Raw genomic sequence first — 23,431 nt, 5'->3', positions numbered from 1 at the left:
CGCAAGAAACGTTGGTCTCAATCCCCCATAGAATCTAACTTTTCTAACATTCTAGTTAATGAAATCAAAAACAGTTACCCTGTAATAAATTTTGAAGATTTCGAATTGAATTTATAGAAAGTATTCAAACTAAATACAGACCAACAGACAAATTGTATTTTACCTTGATAGCCTGAGATTTGATAAGTGTCGGACTAATGGGTTTTCGGATTAATGGGCTGTCGGAATATTGGGTTATCGGACTAATGGGTTGTCGGACTAATGGGCTGTCGGAATAATGGTGTGTAACAGAGAGTTCGCGAACCTATTGAGTATTACTTTTACTAAACCATAGAAATTAATACCCAAGAATTAAAGTACTTTCACAGTACCATGTTAAGATTTTGCACAGCATGTTCCTCTAGTACAAAGGATTGTTGTCTCTTTGATATATTCCCCATTTTCATTCTCAATTTTATGCATCTTCATTTCACATTACCATGCTCTTATCCTGAATATGCAATTAATTTGCTACTTGATGTTAAACAATCACAATCATTACCATTTTGTGGAACTATAACAGATGGAATATATACATAATGGTTTTACATTAATAATTTTTGGGGTCCTTTATAGCTTGCTGTTTGGTGTGAGCTTAGGCTCTGTGTTGAAGACCGTACATTGACCTATAATGGTTTACTTAAATTATAAATTGTGACTAGGATGGAGAGTTGTCTCATTGGCACTCATAACACATCTTTCTATATCTATATAATTGCCAATTTTAAGGAAACCATTATTAACTTATTTGAGTTTGCTGTCCTTATATGACCATACTTTGTTTACCAAACTTATCTTTTTTACCAATCATTTTGAAATCATATACAAAGATAGAGACTATAAAAAGCAGAAATACAAATAGCAATAAACAATCTACATACAAGAGTACACATGCTGAAATGACTTGCCTCCCTTACTAACCATTGATAGTCCATATCATTGTAACATTGCATGCTTTATTTATGTAATTGTTAACTGGAGTTGGTATTTCAAGGAAACAGATTCATATAAGCTATGTACAGCTTTGTTTCCGAATCTTATTATTATTATGTATTTTGTATGATGATATAATTGTAATGATGATGAATAAATAGGTTGAAACTAACCATTGATATTATGTTGATAGTCCTATTAAAATATAAAGCTATACTAAAACTATCACATAAATTCAACATGATTCAAGAAAATGAGGTCAAGGTCATATAAACCAAATGAGAAATACATGTTCACCATACAATTATTCAAATCACTTAATATAGTTGACCTATTGCCTAGGGTTTCTAAGAAACTTACAAAACCAAGAAAAATTAAACATTGACCAACGAACCATGATAATGAGGTCATGGTCAGATGAACCATGTCAGGTAGACATGTACAGCTTACAATCCTTCAATACAACAAATACAGTTGATGGTTTGCTAATAGTATAAGAAAAAAAAACTAAAGCTAAAAAAAATAAGTTTGACCACTGATCAAAGAAACTGAGGCCAAGGTCAGATGAACCCAGCCAGTCTGACATGTACACCTTACAATCATTCCATACACCAAATAAAGTAGACCTATTGCATACAGTATAAGAAAAACAGACCAAAACACAAAATCTTAACTAAAACAACTGAACCATGAAAATAATGTCAAGGTTGGACAACACCTGCCAATAGACAACTTTCGAGTTCGATGCATTTCCGTCAAAAACTCTGGTTTTAGTGAACGTCATTTGTGCGTTTAGGGGCGTCGTCACTTCCATTCCAATGTTGAGCGAGTGGTTGGAAAACTATAATTCTATATTGTACGATTTATACGACAAATTGAATTATCAAAATTGACAATCAGCATTGATGTCATTAGGGAATTGTCATTAAGTACCTACAGAACAACCATTATTTCTAGTTTATCCTGCACAATGACGATCATCAAGACGCTTGATGAACGTTAATAGTGCAGGGATACAGGCGACCCCCTCTATCTGGTAAATGACGTCATAAAGGCGCGTATAATTGACGAGTTTTTTCCGGTGACGGATGAACTCGAAAGTGGTCTATTGGACATGTACACTTTACAATCCTTCCATACACCATATCTACTAGACCTTTTACTTATAGTACCTGAGATATGGACTTGACCACCAAAACTTTACGTTGTTCACTGATTCTATAACTCCTAATAAGAGAGAAATCAAAATAACAAAAACTGATATTTTTTTCAAGTAATCACTGAACCATGAAAATGAGGTCAAGGACCATGGACATGTGACAGACATAATCTTTGTAACACCAGGCATCTTTATACACAGTATGGAGCATCAAGGTCTTCCACCTTCTAAAATACAAAGCTTTTAAGAAGTTAGTTAATGCCAACACCCCGGATACTATTCCTATGTTAAGCTTTCTGCAACAAAAAGCACAGACTCAACAAGAAACCAATATGACAAACTATCAGTTTATACTTCGGGAGCTACCATTCATTTTTTATGGGGGAGGGCTAGGGTTAACAAAAATTTCCTGCATTTTTATTTACGGTAGTTGTAATCTAGATGTTCTGCCTTTTTATTTTTCACTCTTTTTGATCCTGCCTTTTTTTTCATTAGTTTATCCTGACTTTTTTTACATAAATTGTCATCCTGCTTTTTTTTTTGCAAAGTTGCTCATGCTGCCTTTTTTTTCTCTCAAAACTCCTGTCCTGCCTTTTTTAAAATTTCTTTGCGGAGAAGATTTTTTGTTTAAATTCAACAAAGATGGATACAGGATCCCAATTGATGAGAAAGTCTCACTTGGCCCTATGGGCTAGGTGATTTAATTAGAAAACTCATCTACATACAAAAGAAAAACAAAAATATCTATCAGTTTTGTAATGTTATCTCTTTTAAAATGAAGCACACATATACTACAAAAACTGTTGCATATAAATATTAATGAATACAATAAATACAAGAATTTAACAATTCAATTTTGCTAAAATTCATGCGTTTTCAAATGCAAAAACCTATTTATCAATTTGATAAATAAAATGTCATGTAGGTAAAATCAATACATCAATAGATGTTTAAGCAATTTATAAAATTACTAACTAAGTACAAAAAATACCCTACTGAATTACTGGACACAGTTTTTCAGTATTAGCTTTTCAGTTTGCTGCTTTGCATGTAAAAAATCTGTACAATATCATCATTAATAAAATATTTCAATTAACAGCCAAATTAAATAAGTCACCTGTATTAACCACACTATCATAATTTTATTTAAAGGATAATTTGAATTGAATCTCCCTAAAATCAATAAGTGAATCACTATTGAATAAGATAAGCCTATAATTGTACATACTTGTTCATAAATTTTTGTTAAGGGGAGATAATTTCACAGACAATTAATTTTATTCCATTTTATTTTGGATTTTTTGAAATCAGCAGTGTTTACATGATTTATATAAATTTTTATTTTTGTATCATTGATGTGTACCTGACATCTTCTCCTTTTATTTCTATTAATGTTGTACCAAACACCTTGACTAAAATTAATTCATCTTGCTTAATTTTTATAAAATTTTGACAAAATATTTATTTTGACCTTTTGACAAAAATATCAAAATTTTAAAAAATCTGAACCAGACACATTATTGGAAAAAAATGGTTGGATATAAAGCAGTCTGACAAACACTTATTTTGATCATTGTGAAGCTTCAAATTTTAACAATATAACTTAATTAAAACGTTCAGTTGATTTTACAGAGTTATCTCCTTGTAGTGTAATTATGTACATGTACCACCTTAATAATGGTTATCAAAATACAGGGTTAGCACATGCTTAATGAACTCCAACCAGAACACAAATGATATTGCTTGTATCTGACAGTAAATTAGATACAGAGCTACACCATGAGCACATGATACGCCCATCACTTTTTGAAAGAATAGGGTTAAATAATTTCTAAATTTCACATATTAAATTAATCAATAAAAAAAAATATACAGGGATGTTATTTTAATAAATATAAATTAGTCCACAAGTTTCAAAACTGCTCAAAGTTCTTTTGAGTTATTTTCTGAAAACTGGGAAAATCCCCCTTTTTTATGAATAAAATACTGTAACTTGAAAACATAAAATCTCAAATTTATCAAAATTGAAAGGGAGCTCATGTTAACGGATTGACCAAATTTCATTAAAACTGCTCAAAGCATTTTTTAGTAATAGTCTGAAACTTTCTTAATGAATAAAACTCCACAACTCGGAGATGTAAAATCAAAAAAATTATAAAAAATCATAAACAGAACTCAAGTCAATAGACATGATAGATATAAAATAATTCATCAAAGTTTCATACAAATTAGTTAAAGCTTTTTTAATAATAGTCTGACATGTTGACAACAGACAAGGGTATGCCATAATATGTCCCGTAAACAGGCATAAAAAATCAAACATTATTTGATTTTATTTTTTTTTTAATCGTAATTACCTAAACTGAAATATATGTTTTGGCTGGTAAAACAAAGTCACAAAAAACATAAACTGTAATAGACAGTTGCTTTCTTATATAACTACCTGAGATAACTATCCATGGAAGACAAGATAGAAACTATGACACTTACTTGTCTTATAGCCCAAAAGATGTCATTTTATTTGTTTCTGAGGATTTTGTTAACAGTTAAAAAGTAAATAATATTCTGTTGCTATATATATACTACATATACAAATGTAGATCTAAGATCATATTGCGACAAACAATGGAAGGACTAATGAAGTATGTAATTTGACATGTTTCATCATGAAAAATAAAAAAAATACACAATTAAGTACCTTAAATGAAATGTCTTGATGAACAGATCTTGCTGTACAGGACTTTTTTGACATAAAATCTTGTTTGACTGCAACCAAGTTATTTTTGTTGTTCAAGAAACTGGATACTAGTAGTAAACAGACTTATATTTAGTGACTAGTGCCGCTGACTTTGATCAAATACTGAACTGCCGACTAGTACTTTACATACTATGTGGGACACATCTTAAGTAGTCTTTACTGACAACACATTGTATAAACTAAATACAAATGTACATAACATATTCCCTCACATTGTGTCTGTGAGCACACTATACAGGATAAAAGAACACAATATTTGAGACATCTGTTCTAAGAGATCCTTGAAACTTGACTGTATTATCTTTGTGTCACCTGTTATTGTTACTATCTGATGATAAATGCATGAAATGACCCTGTAAACAAAGTAAAAACTTATATTAGTTATAGAAAATTTTGGTTATCTCCCTTGTAAAAGGGTAACTTTGTTACCTGCAAGGTCAAGGTAAAGGTTTTAGAAGCCATGCTTTGAGTCAGAATTCTGATACACTAAATTCTTTAAAAATTCTGTCTGGTAAGTGTCATCATTGTCATATAACAAAAATGTATGACAAAAAATTATTTTATCAAATTTAGATGAAAATACTTGTCCTTCAAAGGTTATTATTGAGTTTGTGTGTAAAAGTCAAACTAATTTATGACAAACATAGAATCAGTCTAATTATAGAACAAGGAGGTACCAAAAAAATTGACTCAACTTAATTTGTCTCATTTACTTTTCATAATATTTTGACAAATTATTTACTTTGACCCTTTGACAAAAATATAAAAATTTAAAAAACCAACCACTCACTTTATTGGAAAAATTTAATTGGATATAAAGCAGCTTGGCAAACTTTAGTTTTGATCATTGAAAAACCCTTAGAATGAAAAAACAATACCAAATAAGAAATGCACAAGTATTGACAGACTAACAACATAAAACTGCATTCAAAAGCAGCCACTGCAATAAAATACCTCCAAAAATATCAAAACTAGTAGTTTTTCATTTTTGTTCATCGATTAACAATTGTCATAATAAATACATTTGATAATTACTTTATATAGCATATAGTAATGATAGTGAACCTTAAGTATGTACTAAAATAATATCTAGTTATTGTCTATGATCAGACTTATGGGTCATTTGGGGATTTAATGTGTCTTCCTCAGTTGAAATACTATATGTTATGTACAACTCCTTCAGAAATATCTTACCCCTTGTCCAGCCAAACACTGTCGACAATTATGTTGTTTGACTGGTAAGGTCTGAGGATTTCTGTCACACTCGGTTTCTGTATTATTATTGCTGCAAATATTCTAAAATAGAAAGGAAATTAATCCCATTGAGAAAAAAAAACCCACATAAAATCCTATTTTTAGAAAAATATCATGCTTGTATAAAAGATGTTGTTTACGTATTTTTCACATCAAATTGTTAACATAGACTGCTATTGATTCTTGAAGGAAATACATGTACATGTGTGATGAGTTTTATTTCAATTGTAATGCTCTTTAGAGTATGTTTATCATGTTTATAAGCTAGAAAGTCAAATGAACTAGTGCTGTCTTGAGTGACATCATTTTCCTTTGTGAGAAAAAAATTGTTAAACCTGTCCAGTCTGGCAGTCACTATGAAACATAAAAAATTCAAACCAACCTATAATTGTTAATTTGTGTGTCATTTTTGTCTCTTGTGGAGAGTTGTCTTACATGTATTTGGAATCAAACCACATCTTCTTTTTTTTATATTCGTTATGCTGTATGTGTACATATGTATTCATTGTAATAAAGTACTGAAAGAGGGCCTTTGCCAATACTGTAATTATATTTTTACCAATAAAATAATAGACCACTTTCCAGTTTGTCCTTCTACAGAAAAAACTATTATGTGCGCCTTTATGATTTTATTTACTAGATACATTTTTTAGAGGGGATCGCCTGTATCCCTGTACTATTAACGTTCATCAGGCTTCTTAGTGATCATCATTGTGCAGGATTATGCCAGGATAAATAAGAAATAATATTTGTTCTGTAGGTAATTAATCACAATTCTCTAATGACAGCAGTGCTGACTGCCAATTGCCTTATAATTGGTGTAATATAGCATTATAATTTTCCAACCACTGGCTCAATATGTCCGTCTTAAAAATCATGAATATTTACTTTTGACCATGTGTGTGTGTTGTACTTACAGTTTCCATTGTTTCATGGTTGGATGTTCTATCAGAAAAATCATGACTATTATTAACTGGTAGATGTGTGAACTCTCTCTAAAAAAAAGTATTTGAACATGCATTAACAACAACGATTATTGTAATATAACTTGCTGGGAACTGCATGAATGACAAATTTGTACTACACTGAGATTTCATATTTAATATTATCCTCAATAAGCAACACAGGCAAAACAAATAAACTCTTACTATGTGGTAAATGATGAGTGTGGTTGTCTTTATTATCGTGTTATATAGATATAGGAAAATGTGGCATGAGTGCCAATGAAACAGCTCTCCATCTAAGTCACAATTTATAATAAAAGTAAATCATTATAGGTCAAGGTATGTCACTGATGAAAATTGTTTGAATTTAATAAATATAAGATCTATAAAAATCATATATATAACAGAAAAAACACTGAATCCATCAAAATTTTCTCAGACAGCCTTTAAATTGGAGATCAGATAATTACGGCAAAACTATTCATGATATTAAAATCAGTATATTGACACTAAAATCTGAAGGAATCATTGTTTTCATTGAATGGACCCCTGGACAAGCTGACATACAAGGTAATGAACTACATGTAGCAGACCAACTAGCTAAAAAAGCAGCACAGGAGGCAGAAAAAAATACAAAGTATTCCAATATTTACCAAACAAGATATACAAAAAGGAGCAAAAGAAAGTGTTATGTTAAGATGGCAAAACTGATGGGACACCATGGCCAGTGATAAAGGAAGAAGATATTATGCCTTTCAACAAAATGTAAAAAATACACTTCCAAAAGACAAACCATCAACTGAAATATATCTAATAACTACTAGTTTAAGAAAAGGATATTGTAATTTAAACTCGTCTAAATCAATGATATGCCCAGCACTCATCGACAAATGCAGCTGTGGACAAATAGAAACAGTTGACCACTATCTTCTGGATTGTGAAAATTATGAGGAGGCTAGAGAAAAACTCCACTCTGCACTCTATTTCATAACATTAAAACTAACACTTGAATCAGAAGTATTATTAGCAACAACAGAAAATGATAATTACAAACATCACATAGAAGATATTCAACATTTGTTAGGAGTCTTTATTAAAGGGAAAATTCGCGATTTTTTACTTATGGTTTAAATATGTTCATTATGACAAAATATATATATTCACAAAGTTTTATCGCTATATGTCCAGTAATAAAGGAGAAATTCAACAATTAATGAAATTTTTTTAACTACTTCCTGTAGGTCGTGACGTTTTCTCCTGGTTTTTGCATGCCGGGATTTAAAATACAATCAGTAAAAGTCTTGGTTTTTAATGATATTTAAACGTAATCGTAAGCGCGCCGATGACTTATGGTTTATCTAATAAACATCCGATAATAAGAAGATAAGACGCACAGACGTGCAATTGTACACATTCATGAGATAAATTTTCTATGTTAAACGTATATATTCGAATTATTTTAGTAGACAACCAAAAAAATTATAAATTTATTAATTAATGCATTTTCGGACTGATATATGAGGTGAACAAATTAAAGTACAATAATCTGTAAAGACAATATGTTGGTGTACTCTTATTGACCTTTTACTATCTCTGCTTTGACTAGATTTATACGATGTGTGTATTCACGGTTCTGTGGCAAATTGAATACTCTTAGATGGCTTGTTGAAAGGTAAATTGTTATTTGCACTTCGGTATTTAACCACGCCTCTAGGGCACACCTTGCCAGGTGTGACTGTCTATTCGGATCAGTGGATTATAAAACAAGGGAGCATTCAATATACACATCTATAATACTAATTCAAGTTTCAAGTTTGTTACAAATAAAAATAGATCACCGTGGAATTATTTAATTATATTTGCTGTATCATTTATTTCAATTCAAATAAATTAATTTACTAAGTAATAAAATTTAAACAATTTTCGGTTAAGACGGGAAACTTAATTCATGTGTCAGAATGAAATGATATACACCTCTTGTCCTTGATGTATGTCTCATTAAAAAGGGGGAATTAGAAATAGCTTTACCAAAGCATTTTGATTTTCTTTATTAGGCAAAAAATGTACGAGAACACTTACATTTAGACTTTTGAAAGCCATGTATTAATGTATATCTGAAACTATCTGAAGATAAGTAGACAAGAGTGCACACGCTGAAATGTCTCGCCTTCTTTACTAATCATTGATATTATGTTGATAGACCTAAATATAAAGCTTTATTACAACTGTCACATAAACTCAACATTGACCAAGAAAACAAAACATTGATCAATGAACCATGAAAATGAGGTCAAGGTCAGATGAACCATGCCAGGCAGACATGTACAGCTAACAATTCTTCAATACAACAAATATAGTTGACTTATTGCTTCATAAATCAAGAAAAACAGACCAAAACACAAACACTTAACACTTAGCAATGGACCGTGAAAATGAGGTCAAGGTCAAATAAAACCTGCGTAACAGACATATAGATCATAAAATATTTCCATACACCAAATATAGTTGACCTAATGCATAAAGTATTTGAAAAACAGACCAAAACTCAAAAACTTAACTTTGACCACTGAACCATGAAAATGAGGTCAAGGTCAGATGACACCTGTCAGTTAGACATGTACACCTTACAATCATTCCATACACCAAATATAGAAGACCTATTGCATAAAGTATCAGAAAAACTGACCAAAACACAAAAACTTAACTATAACCACTGAACCATGAAAATGAGGTCAAGGTCAAATGACACCTGCCAGTTGGACATGTACACCTTACAGTCCTTCCATACACCGAATATACTAGCCCTATTGCTTATAGTATCTGAGATATGGACTTGACCACCAAAACTTAACCTTGTTCACTGATCCATGAAATGAGGTCGAGGTCAAGTGAAAACTGTCTGACGGGCATGAGGATCTTGCAAGGTACACACATACCAAATATAGTTATCCAATTACTTATAATAAGAGAGAAATTAACATTACAAAAAATCTTAACTTTTTTTTCAAGTAGTCACTGAACCATGAAAATGAGGTCAAGGACATTGGACATGTGACTGACGGAAAGTTCGTAACATGAGGCATCTATATACAAAGTATGAAGCATACAGGTCTTCTAACTTCTAAAATATAAAGCTTTTAAGAAGTTAGCTAACGCCGCCGCCGCCGCCGTAGCCGCCGCCGCCGCCGGATCACTATCCCTATGTCGAGCTTTCTGCAACAAAAGTTGCAGGCTCGACAATAAATCTACCGAAGCGGAGTATAATATGTACGAACAAAGAAAAATACTTTTGTTTTTAAATCTTTGCACATTCATGATTAATTATTGTTATCTATTACTCATTCAATTACTTAATTGGTACCTAAAATATGTCTACCGCTTGGCATTAAAACTCGGTGTAGTAGGAAGGGTTTTATTACATATACTAGATTATATTATTTGGATGAGGATTTGAGCTATCCTATAAAACACATTTATTAGTTAACTACATTCGAGCCCAAAGGATATTAACTTAAATGATTCAATTAACTTTACTCACATATTACTTATATTTCTATCTTATGATTTTTGCGTGCTTGTTTTTATAGAACAGTTTATATATGGTCCAAAAATTTATCATAAAATCATAAATAAAAATATCTTGTTCGGAGAATGATAGTACTATAACAGTGGTTCCAGTCAGTCAAAAGAGTCAGATTTTGACGAGTATGGTCATATTGGGTACGCACTAGAGCCAGGGTATACCGAAGAAGAGCTCCATAAAATGGAAGCTGCAGAAAGTTCCCGAAATCAAGATATCCTTAGCAACCATCGCTAGTTTTTAAAACACAGATTGGTGTTCTTGTACTAACTGCATACTTATGCCGTTATTAACGGAATGTCTATGTTGCCACTAATTTACTCTCTTTGATCGTAATATTGAATTGGGTGAATGCATAAGTAACAGCATTGATTTCATAACAGTTTGTCTGAACCCGGTTGTTCTTGAAACTAACTATATAAGTTTTTTTTAAGTACAATCGTATTCATATTATACATGTTAAATGAATGAACAAATATTAAACCTATCTGTTTATTGTTTTCCGTCCATGTCTGCTCATCAACAGAAATAAAGTTTGTCGCAAGAAAAAATGGTGTTAATTCCAGAGTCAAAATTTAAAGAACTTATTTTCCATGTTTTCTGGTATTGTTCGAAAGAGAATTGACCTAACAGAAGAATTACTATCTTAGGCTGTCAGTAACACATGTAGAGTAGTGGGTCGTTGTTGGACATGCAAATCTGATAAAGTGTATCATCTGTTAAATTTGCAGGTCACTGAAAGGGGAAGTTCCATACGGAAGTAGGTTTTGAGATTGATTTTTTTTTATATCCAGTGACACATTTTACATGCGTATTCTTGAACGTTTGATACATCATTTACTCTCAAATTGCAAAAAACGAAAACTTCCACTTGTATTTATAGTATTTGTTGAAATAGTCCTCGTCTCACAACGTATAATACTCTATTTATTTGACCAACGATGTTCAAAAACAAAAGACAGCGAATTTTATGTCATCTTTCCCTATTTTTGAATGTAACTTATAAGTCTGTTCAACTGGCAAGAATACCGCCAGAGACATATATACATGTCTCTGATACCGCTAAAGCGAACAAGCAGTTTATTCTTTAAATTGCTATCATATCACGGCAAGAAAGAAAATAAATCCCGAAATTGATTTGAAACTTTAATACTCAATAGTTTTCCTAGAAAATACTCACACCCCTTTGGGATTATTAGTGTACGTCCAGTTGCATATATTTTACATGAATGTCGGAACAATTGTGATGATGACGAATTTCTTCCTTTATTCGAGAACAATCTAATTGATACATAAAACTGGGATTTTACTATGTTCATAACTTCGATGAACCAAAGCAAGATATATATCGACCTGTATTTAAATCAAACTGGTTCTCTTCTTCTTCTTTTGGTATACAATATAGTCTGATACATGTATATATTTTAAATTGCACTATAGTTCCGTAACTTTCTATCCAGGCGTATAAGCCAACATCGACAAGTGCGTACATTTTTTAAATCAATATTTTTGGTATGTACCAGTCTGTCCTTTACTATAATTGACAAATTACATTTTCCCAAATTAACCCTCGGAAAAAATATGTATATAGATTTTTATTTCTTCAAATCTTTTTTTTTTTTTGTGGTATTTTTTATATTTTCATAAATAATATTCTTTACACCAGAAATGTTATTTATAAACAAGCGTACGAGTTAAATTATTGGCATCATATCACTTTCGGACACACAAGACAGAGATGTGTATTATACACCTGATAGTTCAAAATGGAAAGTTATAAGTCTGCCGTGTATACTGATCAATACCTACAGAAGTGAAACGATGCATGAACTTGCAAGCCCGACAGGAAATCGCTTGAATACCCGGACGTGTCACCTGAGTCCTCACACCCCTCACAATACCTTTGGGAGTAATACCTTTAGCCATGCTGGTGATCAGATGAGGAAAGATCCGAATTTATTTGAATAAAGTTTATTACTTTAAAGAATTATGAACGAATTAGATTTTTGAAAACAATTTTCACGGAACACTTATTTATTATTTGAACTGTGACTCTTTAACTAATTCCAATATTAACAGTTTAAAAATAACAGATATATAATAATGGTCATTTAAAAAAAAATAAGAACATTTTCCGTATCAAGTTTATAGTTAGTCAGATAAAACAATCGTACGATTGACAAGATATCGACACGCAATTACGACTACATCGGTTACTGTAGTTTTGGTCCTTTGTGTTTTATAGACATATCGTGATTATAATCGTAGAAGATGACAAGATGGCGGAGCGTAGAAAATTGATACTCAAATTTTAAAATCGATGTTGATCTCTTATCTAGCGGAATAAAACTTTAATATCTATAAATTTGAGCCTTTTTATACAGAATGGACATAATATCAATTTTTGATTTTTTTGCGAAGTTTCCCTTTAAAGATATTGGAAGGCTCACAAAATAGATAGTTAAGGTTTTATAAGGGTTTAAAATTATTTATTCATTTTTTTTTTAATCTTTTTTGTGAATTAATTATTTAATTATTTATTTATTTAGTTTCTCTGCAGTGCCACATCATTTATTTATTTATTTAGTTTCTCTGCAGTGCCACATCATAAATACAAATGTACTAATGAGTTTTATACAATAGCGACATAAAATTTACCAGAGTGATCGAAATTACAGATAGAGATTATAGTGTCAAGTTGACACCTCTAAAGACTATGTAACAATTATATTTTTTAAATATTTGGGAAAATAAGCCTTAAAAGATAACAAACATTTTCCAAATGTACAGGTATATCTTTACAAAGAGAAGGTGTAAACACAGACAAAATTTTCAAGGCATTGTAAATAAATTATGTTATGATGAACTTTCCATCTTTAGCTTGAACATAATTCGGTGTGATCACAGGCATTTGTTTCTATCCATAGGAAGGTCGACTATCCATATAAATATATGGATAGTCGACCTTTATCCATATGAAGGTCGACTATCCATAGAATTCTAGTCAAATCGGCACCTGGTTAAATCGGCACTTGGTCAAATCGGCACCCAGTATAGTCAAATCGGCACCTAGTCAAATTGGCACCTGGTTAAATCGGCACTTGATGTAGTCAATTCGGCACCCATGTTAAATTTGTTTAATATATGATGTGTACAAAATATAACTTTGTACAATTTATAATTTGTACAGGGTTTTTGTACAAGTTGTAAGTTTTTTGACACACATTTTCTTACACCAGGTGATACAAGTTTATCTTTAAAAATGTTCTAGTTCAATCTTTAAATTCAAATTTATATACTTTACCTAACATTTCGTGAGCACTATTATCCTTGTCCTCACAATAAATTACTAACTTAGCATAATAGTCCCAGTCCCATATATTATATCAAATATTATTGGATGCCGAATTGACTTTAAATAGGTGCCGATTTGACTAGATGCCGATTTAACCAGGTGCCGATTTGACTTTTTCTATGAGTGCCGATTTGACCAGGTGCCGATTTGACTTGTACCCCTATCCATATAAATATATAACGTAACGGTACCCAAATTGCACCGAGTACCCAAATTGCACCTATTTAGCAAAACTAGCAGCGAAAATCTTACAAGATTTCATAGAGACTAAACAATTTGTATTTTTATGATTTGATACTAAGCACATCTTTCAACATAGGTAAAACTATTTAGATATGCACAAAACGTTCACAGTATTTATCAACAGATGAAGTATTTACTGAAAAAGCAAAATGTACTGAAACGTCGCCATGCGACGTCATCAAAACGTCATCTTTTTAAAATGAGCGAATTCAATATGTTACAAGTATCCATTTAAAAAATAATGAAGAGTAAGCATGGAATAATATCAAATTGTTCAAAATATTTGAAGAAATTAAACAAAAGCTATGTTATTAGACTTTTGACGATGTGAATTTAAGCATGGATGCAATTTGGGTACTCCTCATTTCAGAATCATTGATGGTTTGGAGGTCAGTTTAGACCAATTTTACTATGATTCCATATGGAATAAAAATCAAATTGGTGTACCTTTATAATAAAGAAGGATATGGCTACAAAATAAACACAGAATGGACATTTTTGTCTTTATCATAAAAAACGTAGATGAAAAAACTGTCAAAATAGGTGCAATTTGGGTACCGTCACGTTATATGGATAGTCGACCTTCCTATGGATAGAAACAAGTGCCTGTGGGTGTGATGCTGTATCTATTGTCAATATAACAGTCTTACCGTAGGACAAAAGCATTTTGCTTTTACGTTTATACTTTCATTATCAGAGGCAATAAATGAAAATGGTCTTTTTCTTGAACAAAACATTGTCGACAGAAGTAGCCGACCCACGCTTATTTTTAAATTTAACCGGAAGTAAATAAGAATATAAAACCTGGAACGAATGCGGACAGAATTTGAAAGTAGAAAAGTTTTGTTAAAAACGAAAGTAGGTATTAAGAGTCAAAGGGCATTTATTTCGAGTGGATTAGCTGTCCCAATATATAGTCGGGGATTCCTATAATTTATCTGGATGAAAAACACTGCATTTGGATGAAAATCAGAGGAAAAGAGAAACAAAATTGAACTTTCGGACATTGAGACAGGTAAACATGGTAAACTTGAGTTAAAAGGTTAATACTAAAAGTATAAAAACAAGTGAAATCATCACAGAACAAACTATGAGTGCTAAGGACAAAGGTCAGCATGTGTAACTCATAATTTATGAATAAAGTAACCATGGTAATACTTTTTTTTTCAAAAATGGATGTAACATTTGTATGTGTTTAAGTACATCACACTCAATAAACTGTTAAAGATGGTTAATACCCCAATGTAATGACTACTGGGACTTGAACATAACAATTTGCCAGGTTTACTAAACATCTGAACTTCTTAAAAAAATTAAGGATTTGGGATTATAGTTTACCCAGCATTTTGCCCAGCACATTGTTACAAATTAACCCCTGTGTTATAACTATCCCTTTTATGAGGGGTACATTTCAAGTAAGGGGGTCTCATTGGGGGGTTCCGACCCCTGTTTCCTGCTTACTGTTTTGTCAGATTCCCGTATCCCGCTTACACTATGTAAGTAAGCAATTTTCATTTTTTTGTCATTTCCCCGGTCCTGCTAGACCTCATTTCCTGTTTTCACGACACAATAATTTGACTTTCATGTGTCACGCTTACAAAAAATCGACAATCCCTTGTCACGCTTAGACCCCAATGAGACCCACAAGTAATATACAATACTTTTTTGTAAAAAACTATTCTTGCTACAAAAGGGAAAACTTCCCATGCAACCTGTTTATATGAGGGGTTTAAGTAGTCCAACTCTTAATTGCTCAATAAATATAAAACATATATCCACAGACAAAACAAGAGAGTTTAGGTCATCATCCAGCCTTCAACAATTAATAACAACCGTCATGACCATACTAGTAATAAATATAAACAGGACGAAAGACACTGACTTAAAAAAGACAAAACAATGCATTTTAAAGACCAACATTCTGATATGCTATATATACAGACAAGTAAACTTGTATTGCATACATGTACATCAACATGTACAACAACAATGAGAACATGTCAAAATAGGTAAAGTCTCCAAACTTGGGACAAACACTTAAAGACTATGTGTTTAGGTAACACACTAGTGTTTGTGAGCTCACGATTCTTCCCTGACATGGAACAGTGGTTTTACACCACAACCTAAGAAGAAATTGTAAAAATCAGTTGGAAAGGGATGGTCTCATTAGATCAGTAGGAAGTACAAACAACTAATAAACTGATAAAAGAGTCTATCTATTAAAGAGTACTCAACAGTTTTTGAATCAAGAACAACTAATGAATCAATCATATTTTCCTAGATGTAATTATCAATCCATAAACATCCAACCATTGTAATGTAAAGATGACATTAATAGTCTGAAAAAACAATGAATATGGACATGATGGAATATGGACCAAAAGGCAACTATGACAGACAATTAACCAATGATAACCTCTGAATTCCAGGCTTATGATTTTTGATAGGTTATTTGAATATGGTTTAGTTTAACTTGTTTGTGAGTTCTCCACCCTCCCTTTCAATGGGATAGTACTGTAACAGCAAAAAAAGAGAACAAAGTTTGTCAAACTGTTAAAATCATTTGGAAAGACACTTTAGAGTGACTCATCTGAGCAAGTGAAAAACAAAACTAGCAAGAAGACAAAAGATATGAACTACCAATCTAATTAGAGTACGCTCAATTGCTAAAAGCTAGTTTAAAGCCTTGTTATCTATTTTACCTTCAAAATATTGTCTTTAATTACTATGTTAAGTATTTAATTCAACATTTTTTCACCTTTTATTATAGCTGCAATGATGTTTGATAAACACCATGCCCTAAAAGTACTGCAGAAAGAGGAGGTGTTATTTAGTACCAAGCTAAATCCAGTGGAAATATTACCTCATCTTATCAGCATGTCAGAGATGAGTAAGGTAAGAGTAAGGACACATGATATAATCAAAGTACCTTCTTTTTGTTTAGCTTTGAGTATTGTAAAGTGGAAAATTTAGATTATATATAAAATGCTAGTCAACATTTCTCTAACTTCAATGACTGTTTTGCCAGACAAGCTGGGGCCGTGGATTGACAGAGCTCGTCCCATATGGGAAAGTAGATATTTGTCATCAAATAGGATGGGCTGCTTCATTGCTTCTGGAGCCAGCAGACAGCCTTGGACAAAAAATGTTGGATCCATATAAACCTGTTTCAGCTAATATATTCAGTTGAATCATATTTAAAGGAGACAGCACTTATTTGTATGGTATTTTCTTTTTTTTTTTTTTATCATAAAGCTCTTCATTAATTCAGTTCTTACACATTCTTGGTTTTCAAATATATTAGGCTTTGAACATTCCTTTCATTTTTTTTTTTTTTTTTTTTTTAATATTTTCAAATTTTTTACCATAATTATGATAATAAATCAGTGGAGGTGATTTACACAATATTTTTTTTTTTTATCTTTTGCAGCAAGAAATTAAATGCGAACAAAACAACAAGGGGGAAAGAATGGCTACGCAACATTTACTGAAAAGGATTCGACAACAAGATAAATGTTTGATAGAGTTCATAAAGGCATTAAGAGATCCTGAAATTTGTCAAACAGATTTGGCAGACATGTTAGATCCTAATCATTTACTGGATACAGGTAAAATCAATGATTAAATCACAGTCTCCTTATTTTCATGCTTGACTATGATAGTAGAGTAGTATTTTGTTTTCTGGTCTTTGTGTCCAACTGTCCTTTCGTCTGTCTTGGATCAGGTTAAAGGTTGGGTTTAATGTAGGTCAAAAGTTTTGTTTAAGGTATTCTGTGGTTAATTCAACTTGAAACTTAGTACACACATCTATTATGAGGGGTACTGTTTAATGTATATGTCTAATTAGTGTTTTGACCCATATGTCATGGTTCACTGAACATGCTCAATATGGAAATGTGATAGGTTCCACTTTTGGTTTAACACTTTCCTTACTGAATTGTTTTTTCTGTGACTTTATGTAGCCTGTTCAAATTTAAGACTGTGCGCAGTTTGCCTGGCCTGAATTAATTTGGCTTGTGAATGGAGAAAAAGTGACGTTTTAGAAAAAACAATTGAATCTTTGTAGTTTATAATTACATCTGATTGAAACTTAATAATATACAGGTACACATGTTCACTATTTAGTAAACTGTTTAATATATATATGCAAAATCAGGATTTTGACCAATATTTATCAGTTCTCAGAAAATGTACAGTGAGGCATGTTGTCCTATTGATACATATTCTTGAAGCATTTTAATTGAAAATACAATGTATATAAATGTTAACTCAACAAGACAAAACGAAACATAAAAGTGTTTACATGCATTTCAGTATAATCAATTTTAAAACTCCAAATTTTAGTTCATGTAGTAATATTACAGTGCTACTCTCATTGCGTTTGTCTCTTGCAAGAAATTTTTGTTCAATTGCTCTCACTGCCATGCCATGTCTTTTTTTATAAATTCATATTGTATACATGGTATACATTTAAGAAAAAAAATCATTTTTGCTAAATAGTGTACTCAGAAAAATAATAAAACAAAAACATCTTGTACAGTTTTTTTTGAAATGTCAATACTTTAAGAATTTAGATTTAATATATATGGAATCTCGAAAGACATCTTTATATTTCTTTTTAATGTCAGAAAAGAGATGGGAACATCCAGCATCAGATACAAAAGCTATAAAAGTTACAGAGACAACGCAACGACCAATTTGCAATGGTGCAACACAGCTTAGACAAGTAACGGAGGCAACAACACCACCTATATACAATGGAGCAACACAACTAAGACATTTACCATTTTCAGTGATGAAAAAATTGCATATATTAGATTTTGAGGAAAAGTGGAAGGATCTTGCGGACTTTCTTGGTAATGTTATTTACAGAATTGCAACTTGGTACTAGAAGTTCAACTACTGTATATTTATGAGTTCCAACAAAAATAATAAAAAATATAGGTCACTGATGAATTAAAAAAGATATTTCAGTTTTAATGCCAAAAAATGGCATTTTCGCACCAAAGGGAGATAATTTGGAGCTTTCTCAATGATATAAACCTTTTAAAAGTCCTCTGGGGCCAAACCAAATCGATTTTGTTGGTTGATTTTTGTACCATATCATAAAGTAATAACTAAAAATGTAATAAATAAAATTTGTAAAGAAAAAACAAATCTTTAAATTTTTTGCTGAAATTTTGTACCCTCGAGCCTCCTTAAAGGATTTATTTTTAAGCACATTAACAAGTTTGATTTTTTTCCATATAGTTGATAAAAAACAATACCCATAGTAAAATATCTAAATTTTTTACAGTATGGGGACCCAACTGGATTAAAATCTACCATAATAAACGGTCTTTTAAAAAAAAATCTGTATAAGGACTAAAAATCACTTTAGTGTGACTTTAATAATAGTTAATAGCTATCTGATTAATATATATATCCTGTATCCATTCTTCACTGATTGATGTTATATATTTAAAAAGACACTATAGCATGGACACACGATCTGTATTTTATTCATATTGATAATGAATGTAGGACCTCTTTATTTTACAGATTATACTGTTGAGGAAGTCCAGTTTCTGCAAACAACATCAACAAGTTGTACTGAAAAGTTAATAGCCAACTGGTCAAATGGGGATAAGCCAGTTCAAGCTACCTTAGAAAACCTTTTCAAAGCTTTAGATTTCATGGAAAGGAAAGATATCATGTGTGATCTAGAAAAATTATTGAATTATAAATTCATAACACAAGAGTCAGAGAAACGAGGATTAATTTTTGATCCTGAGGAGCCATTCATGGACATACAGGAAAGAAAATCATGTGACATTAAAGAAACAGTCTTATATCATAGGACAGATGTTAGCAAAACACCAACAGAAGTTGGTGATATGTTTCAGAGTATTGAAACAGATGGAGTATCGTCTCTAGAAACAAGATTCAGTACTCAAGATGAAAGGGAATTTAAATCATTAAGATCAGCAAATCATGCATCACATCATATCCCTGAAAACATTCCACAACAAGAGACAGAAAAACCAAATGTTCTGATTCAGAATGGAGAGTACGATAAAGACATAAGAATGGAAAAACAGATCTTCACTGACAAATCTTCACCTAACACTTACTGCAACACAGAGCCGTTTTCAATCATGTCAATAGAAAACAATGCGCTTCAATCATTTAATGAGCAAAAAAGTGCAGACATTGCTAAAATAAATACCACAGAGACAAGTTCTTCAGTACAACAACAGAAAGTAGAAAATACTGATCCTAACATAGACGTTGGAAATAACAATACCAAATATGTCCACAAAAATATGGCGGATAAGGTTATTGATTGTGTCAAGAGCAACCCATTAGTTGTTGGTGCTTCTGTTATTGGTGGTTTATCTTTGGGATTGTTTGCTTATAGTAGAAATAGTTAAATACAGTTTCTTATAAGAACCAAGCAGAAGTTTAATGCCTTTATTCAGAATATACCTTCCATAGGATTACTGTTGTTTTAATAGTCTACATTTTTGAAAAATTTCTTTGGTTTTACCATATATTTACAGACTTTACTTAAGACAGTATCTGATAAAGTATGGAAAAACTAAAATCATACATGTATTACCATGATAACAATTATGATGACTACTATAAATGTTAATAGAAATGATTAAAGATGTATTCAAAATGCTTGATTCATATAAGAAACTATATTTAACAGTAAAAAAATCAATTAGGAACTGATTTCAGATAAGGAAGTAAATTTAAACAATTTTTATTGCTATGTTTTTTTGGTATGGTTGTAGTTTTTGTTTGGTTGTTTTTGCTGATGAGAATAGCTGCTGGCAGATTTTTGTTATGATTACAGTAGTAAGTAGGTTTCTTTTTTGGAACACCCAAGGTCTTGTATAGTATACTTACTATACAAATCCTTGGGACACCAAAAACAGTGTTTATAAAAAAAAAAACCATCATTGTCATTTTCAATTGGTTGGTTACATATATTTTGAAATGTATGACCAATTGCCATATATATGAATTATTAGTCCCAAAATAAAACCATCTGAATTTGGCAGGAAAACCATTTTTCATGTAAATTTCTTATATCTTAACAGAAAAAAAAATGTCACATCTTAACAGAAAAAGAAATGTCACATCAAATCATTCATCATAAATTCATCCAGTGCCTGGTCCGCCGTCCCATCTATAGCTTTGCACCGAAGGAACGGGTTGGTGCCATTGTCACATTGGCATTAATTGGACGAGTTTTACAAATTCAATGATTTGCTAATAAAATTGACTAATTATAGTGATAGGAAATTGACATCAAATGTTAATACTGTGATGCCGCAAAATAAATAAGTATCTGTTAATTAACCCCATGGCGGTAGCGCAGATAAATGACCAACGAGCGTGTTATCATGTTCTTGACAAATTGTGCCGGTATCTTTCATTCCCTTAAGAACTCAGTAGGGTTATAAATGTGCTAATTAGGCCATACCTGTTGTCAGTGTAGCGATAAGTGAACACAACAGGGATCCAGTTTACAGGTTACATACCAATTACTGTAAGCTAGCATTTTATAACATAAAAGTAATATGTACATATGGCATTTTATAACATAAAAGAAATGTGTAAATATGGCATTCTTCAAACAATATGTCCATTGTATCTATGATAATTCAGCATTGTTATGTTTTTATTGACACATGGATGTATCAGGGTTCATGGTTGGTTTTTATGCCCTACTTATGATGCCCCACTTAGAGGCATTTTTGTTTTTTTTCATATGTGCGTCTGTTCATTCATCTGGTTGTCCGTCTGTCCCACTTCAGGTTAAATTTTTGGTCAAGGTAGTTTTTGATGAAGTTGAAGTCCAATCAACTTGAAACTTAGTACACACGTACCTATACTATGATTTTATTTTTTCAATTTTAATGCCAAATTTGAGTTTTGGCCCCAATTTAACAGTCCACTGAACATAGAAAATGATGGGTGGGGCATTCATATACAATGGACACATTCTTGGTGTTGGGTTTTTTTTGGAATGAGGATGTTATTATTACACATCCATTTATCTGTATCAGAGACATTACAAATGTAAATTTAAAAAGTAAGTTTTATAGTTGTGCAACATGACTCATTATATTGTAAAAATATCCATGTTTATTCCACCACATTCCACCATCTTGAACATTCTTATGTAGTTCTGCACTCAAAGTTTTTTTTTTATTTTTTTCAAATGGTTTATTAATTTATATAATTAAACATGTGTTCAAATTTCTGAGTGCTATCTATGATTTATTAATTGTAAATAAAAATGTATAACGAATATTTGAGAAAGGTTTATGTGATAAATTGTAAATAAGGTCTTTATATTATTTTATTGTGTGATTATATCATAATTTTTGAAAAATTTGTAGATGAAATATTTTGTCCTGTCTTCAAGTCCTTTTGTCAAATGTCTGAAATCAACATTATTTGTTCATTTTGATAAACACATAATGTAAATTGCGTCAATATTTTTACATCTAGACTGAATGTTTCGTTCAGATTAGACAAATTTTCCTGTGCTACAGGATAAATTACCAGAAACTAAGAGTTTGGTTTATAGTCATTATATTCCAGGGAACTTTATTGCTGTACATGTGTTTTCTGAAAAACAATCAAATTGTCACATACCTCATGTAGTCATGTTCATCCATTGTTATATTTTACCATGTCTTTCATTTAAGAAATGTTATTTCATCAATGTTATTTATGTGTGTTTTTCAATTATTGTATTGTCAACTCTTTAGAGTATAAATATGCATTTCAAATAAAGTTCATTACTGTTGTTTTAATCTCTTGTTTATAAAGGGGTAACTTCGTTCTAGTTTAGTAACATAATCCTCCAAATTTGTCCAAAAAAAATTACAAAAATACAGACAAATGACTGAACTTCAAGGAAAATTCAAAATGGAAAGTCCCTTATCAAATGGCCAAAGTAAATGATAAAACACATCAAACTAATGGACAACAACTGTCATATTCTTGACTTGGTACAGAATATACACAGGTAAATTGTACATGTCCTTCTGACAGGCAAAGGTTTGAGATCATCTCTGGCTTCTTCCACCATTTAAAAATTGACCACCATGATACAGCCAGCAATGATGCTGAAAGTGGCTTCAAACAACAATCAATCAAT

The 23,431-nt window shown here is 31.4% G+C and overlaps 2 protein-coding genes across 3 annotated transcripts; one reads left to right on the top strand and one right to left on the bottom strand.

Annotated features, from left to right (window-relative positions):
- Positions 1–2,876: 2,876 nt before the first annotated feature.
- LOC139520042 (uncharacterized) lies at positions 2,877–15,036 on the bottom strand. Its single transcript, XM_071312459.1, has 4 exons — positions 14,916–15,036; positions 7,061–7,138; positions 6,084–6,185; positions 2,877–5,242 (listed from the first exon to the last, which is right to left on the bottom strand). The coding sequence occupies exons 1-4, from the start codon at positions 15,000–15,002 to the stop codon at positions 5,198–5,200; spliced, it is 312 nt and encodes a 103-aa protein (XP_071168560.1). The 5' UTR covers positions 15,003–15,036; the 3' UTR covers positions 2,877–5,197.
- Positions 15,037–15,054: 18 nt separating this feature from the next.
- Positions 15,055–23,076, top strand: LOC139520040 (uncharacterized). Of its 2 annotated transcripts, none has more exons than XM_071312455.1 (5): positions 15,055–15,280; positions 17,036–17,160; positions 17,696–17,873; positions 18,894–19,121; positions 19,807–23,076. In XM_071312455.1, exons 2-5 carry the CDS (start codon positions 17,041–17,043, stop codon positions 20,676–20,678), a joined length of 1,398 nt encoding a protein of 465 aa, XP_071168556.1. In that variant the 5' UTR covers positions 15,055–15,280; positions 17,036–17,040; the 3' UTR covers positions 20,679–23,076. The 2 variants fall into 2 exon arrangements, with proteins under 2 accessions (XP_071168556.1, XP_071168557.1); XM_071312456.1 differs by having other exon boundaries at positions 15,062–15,123.
- The last annotated feature ends 355 nt before the right edge of the window (positions 23,077–23,431 follow it).

Source organism: Mytilus edulis, chromosome 4 (assembly GCF_963676685.1).
Source record: "Mytilus edulis chromosome 4, xbMytEdul2.2, whole genome shotgun sequence".
NCBI lineage: Eukaryota > Metazoa > Mollusca > Bivalvia > Mytilida > Mytilidae > Mytilus > Mytilus edulis.
Note: the sequence above shows the minus strand (reverse complement) of the source record. Positions and strands in the feature narration are given on the sequence as shown.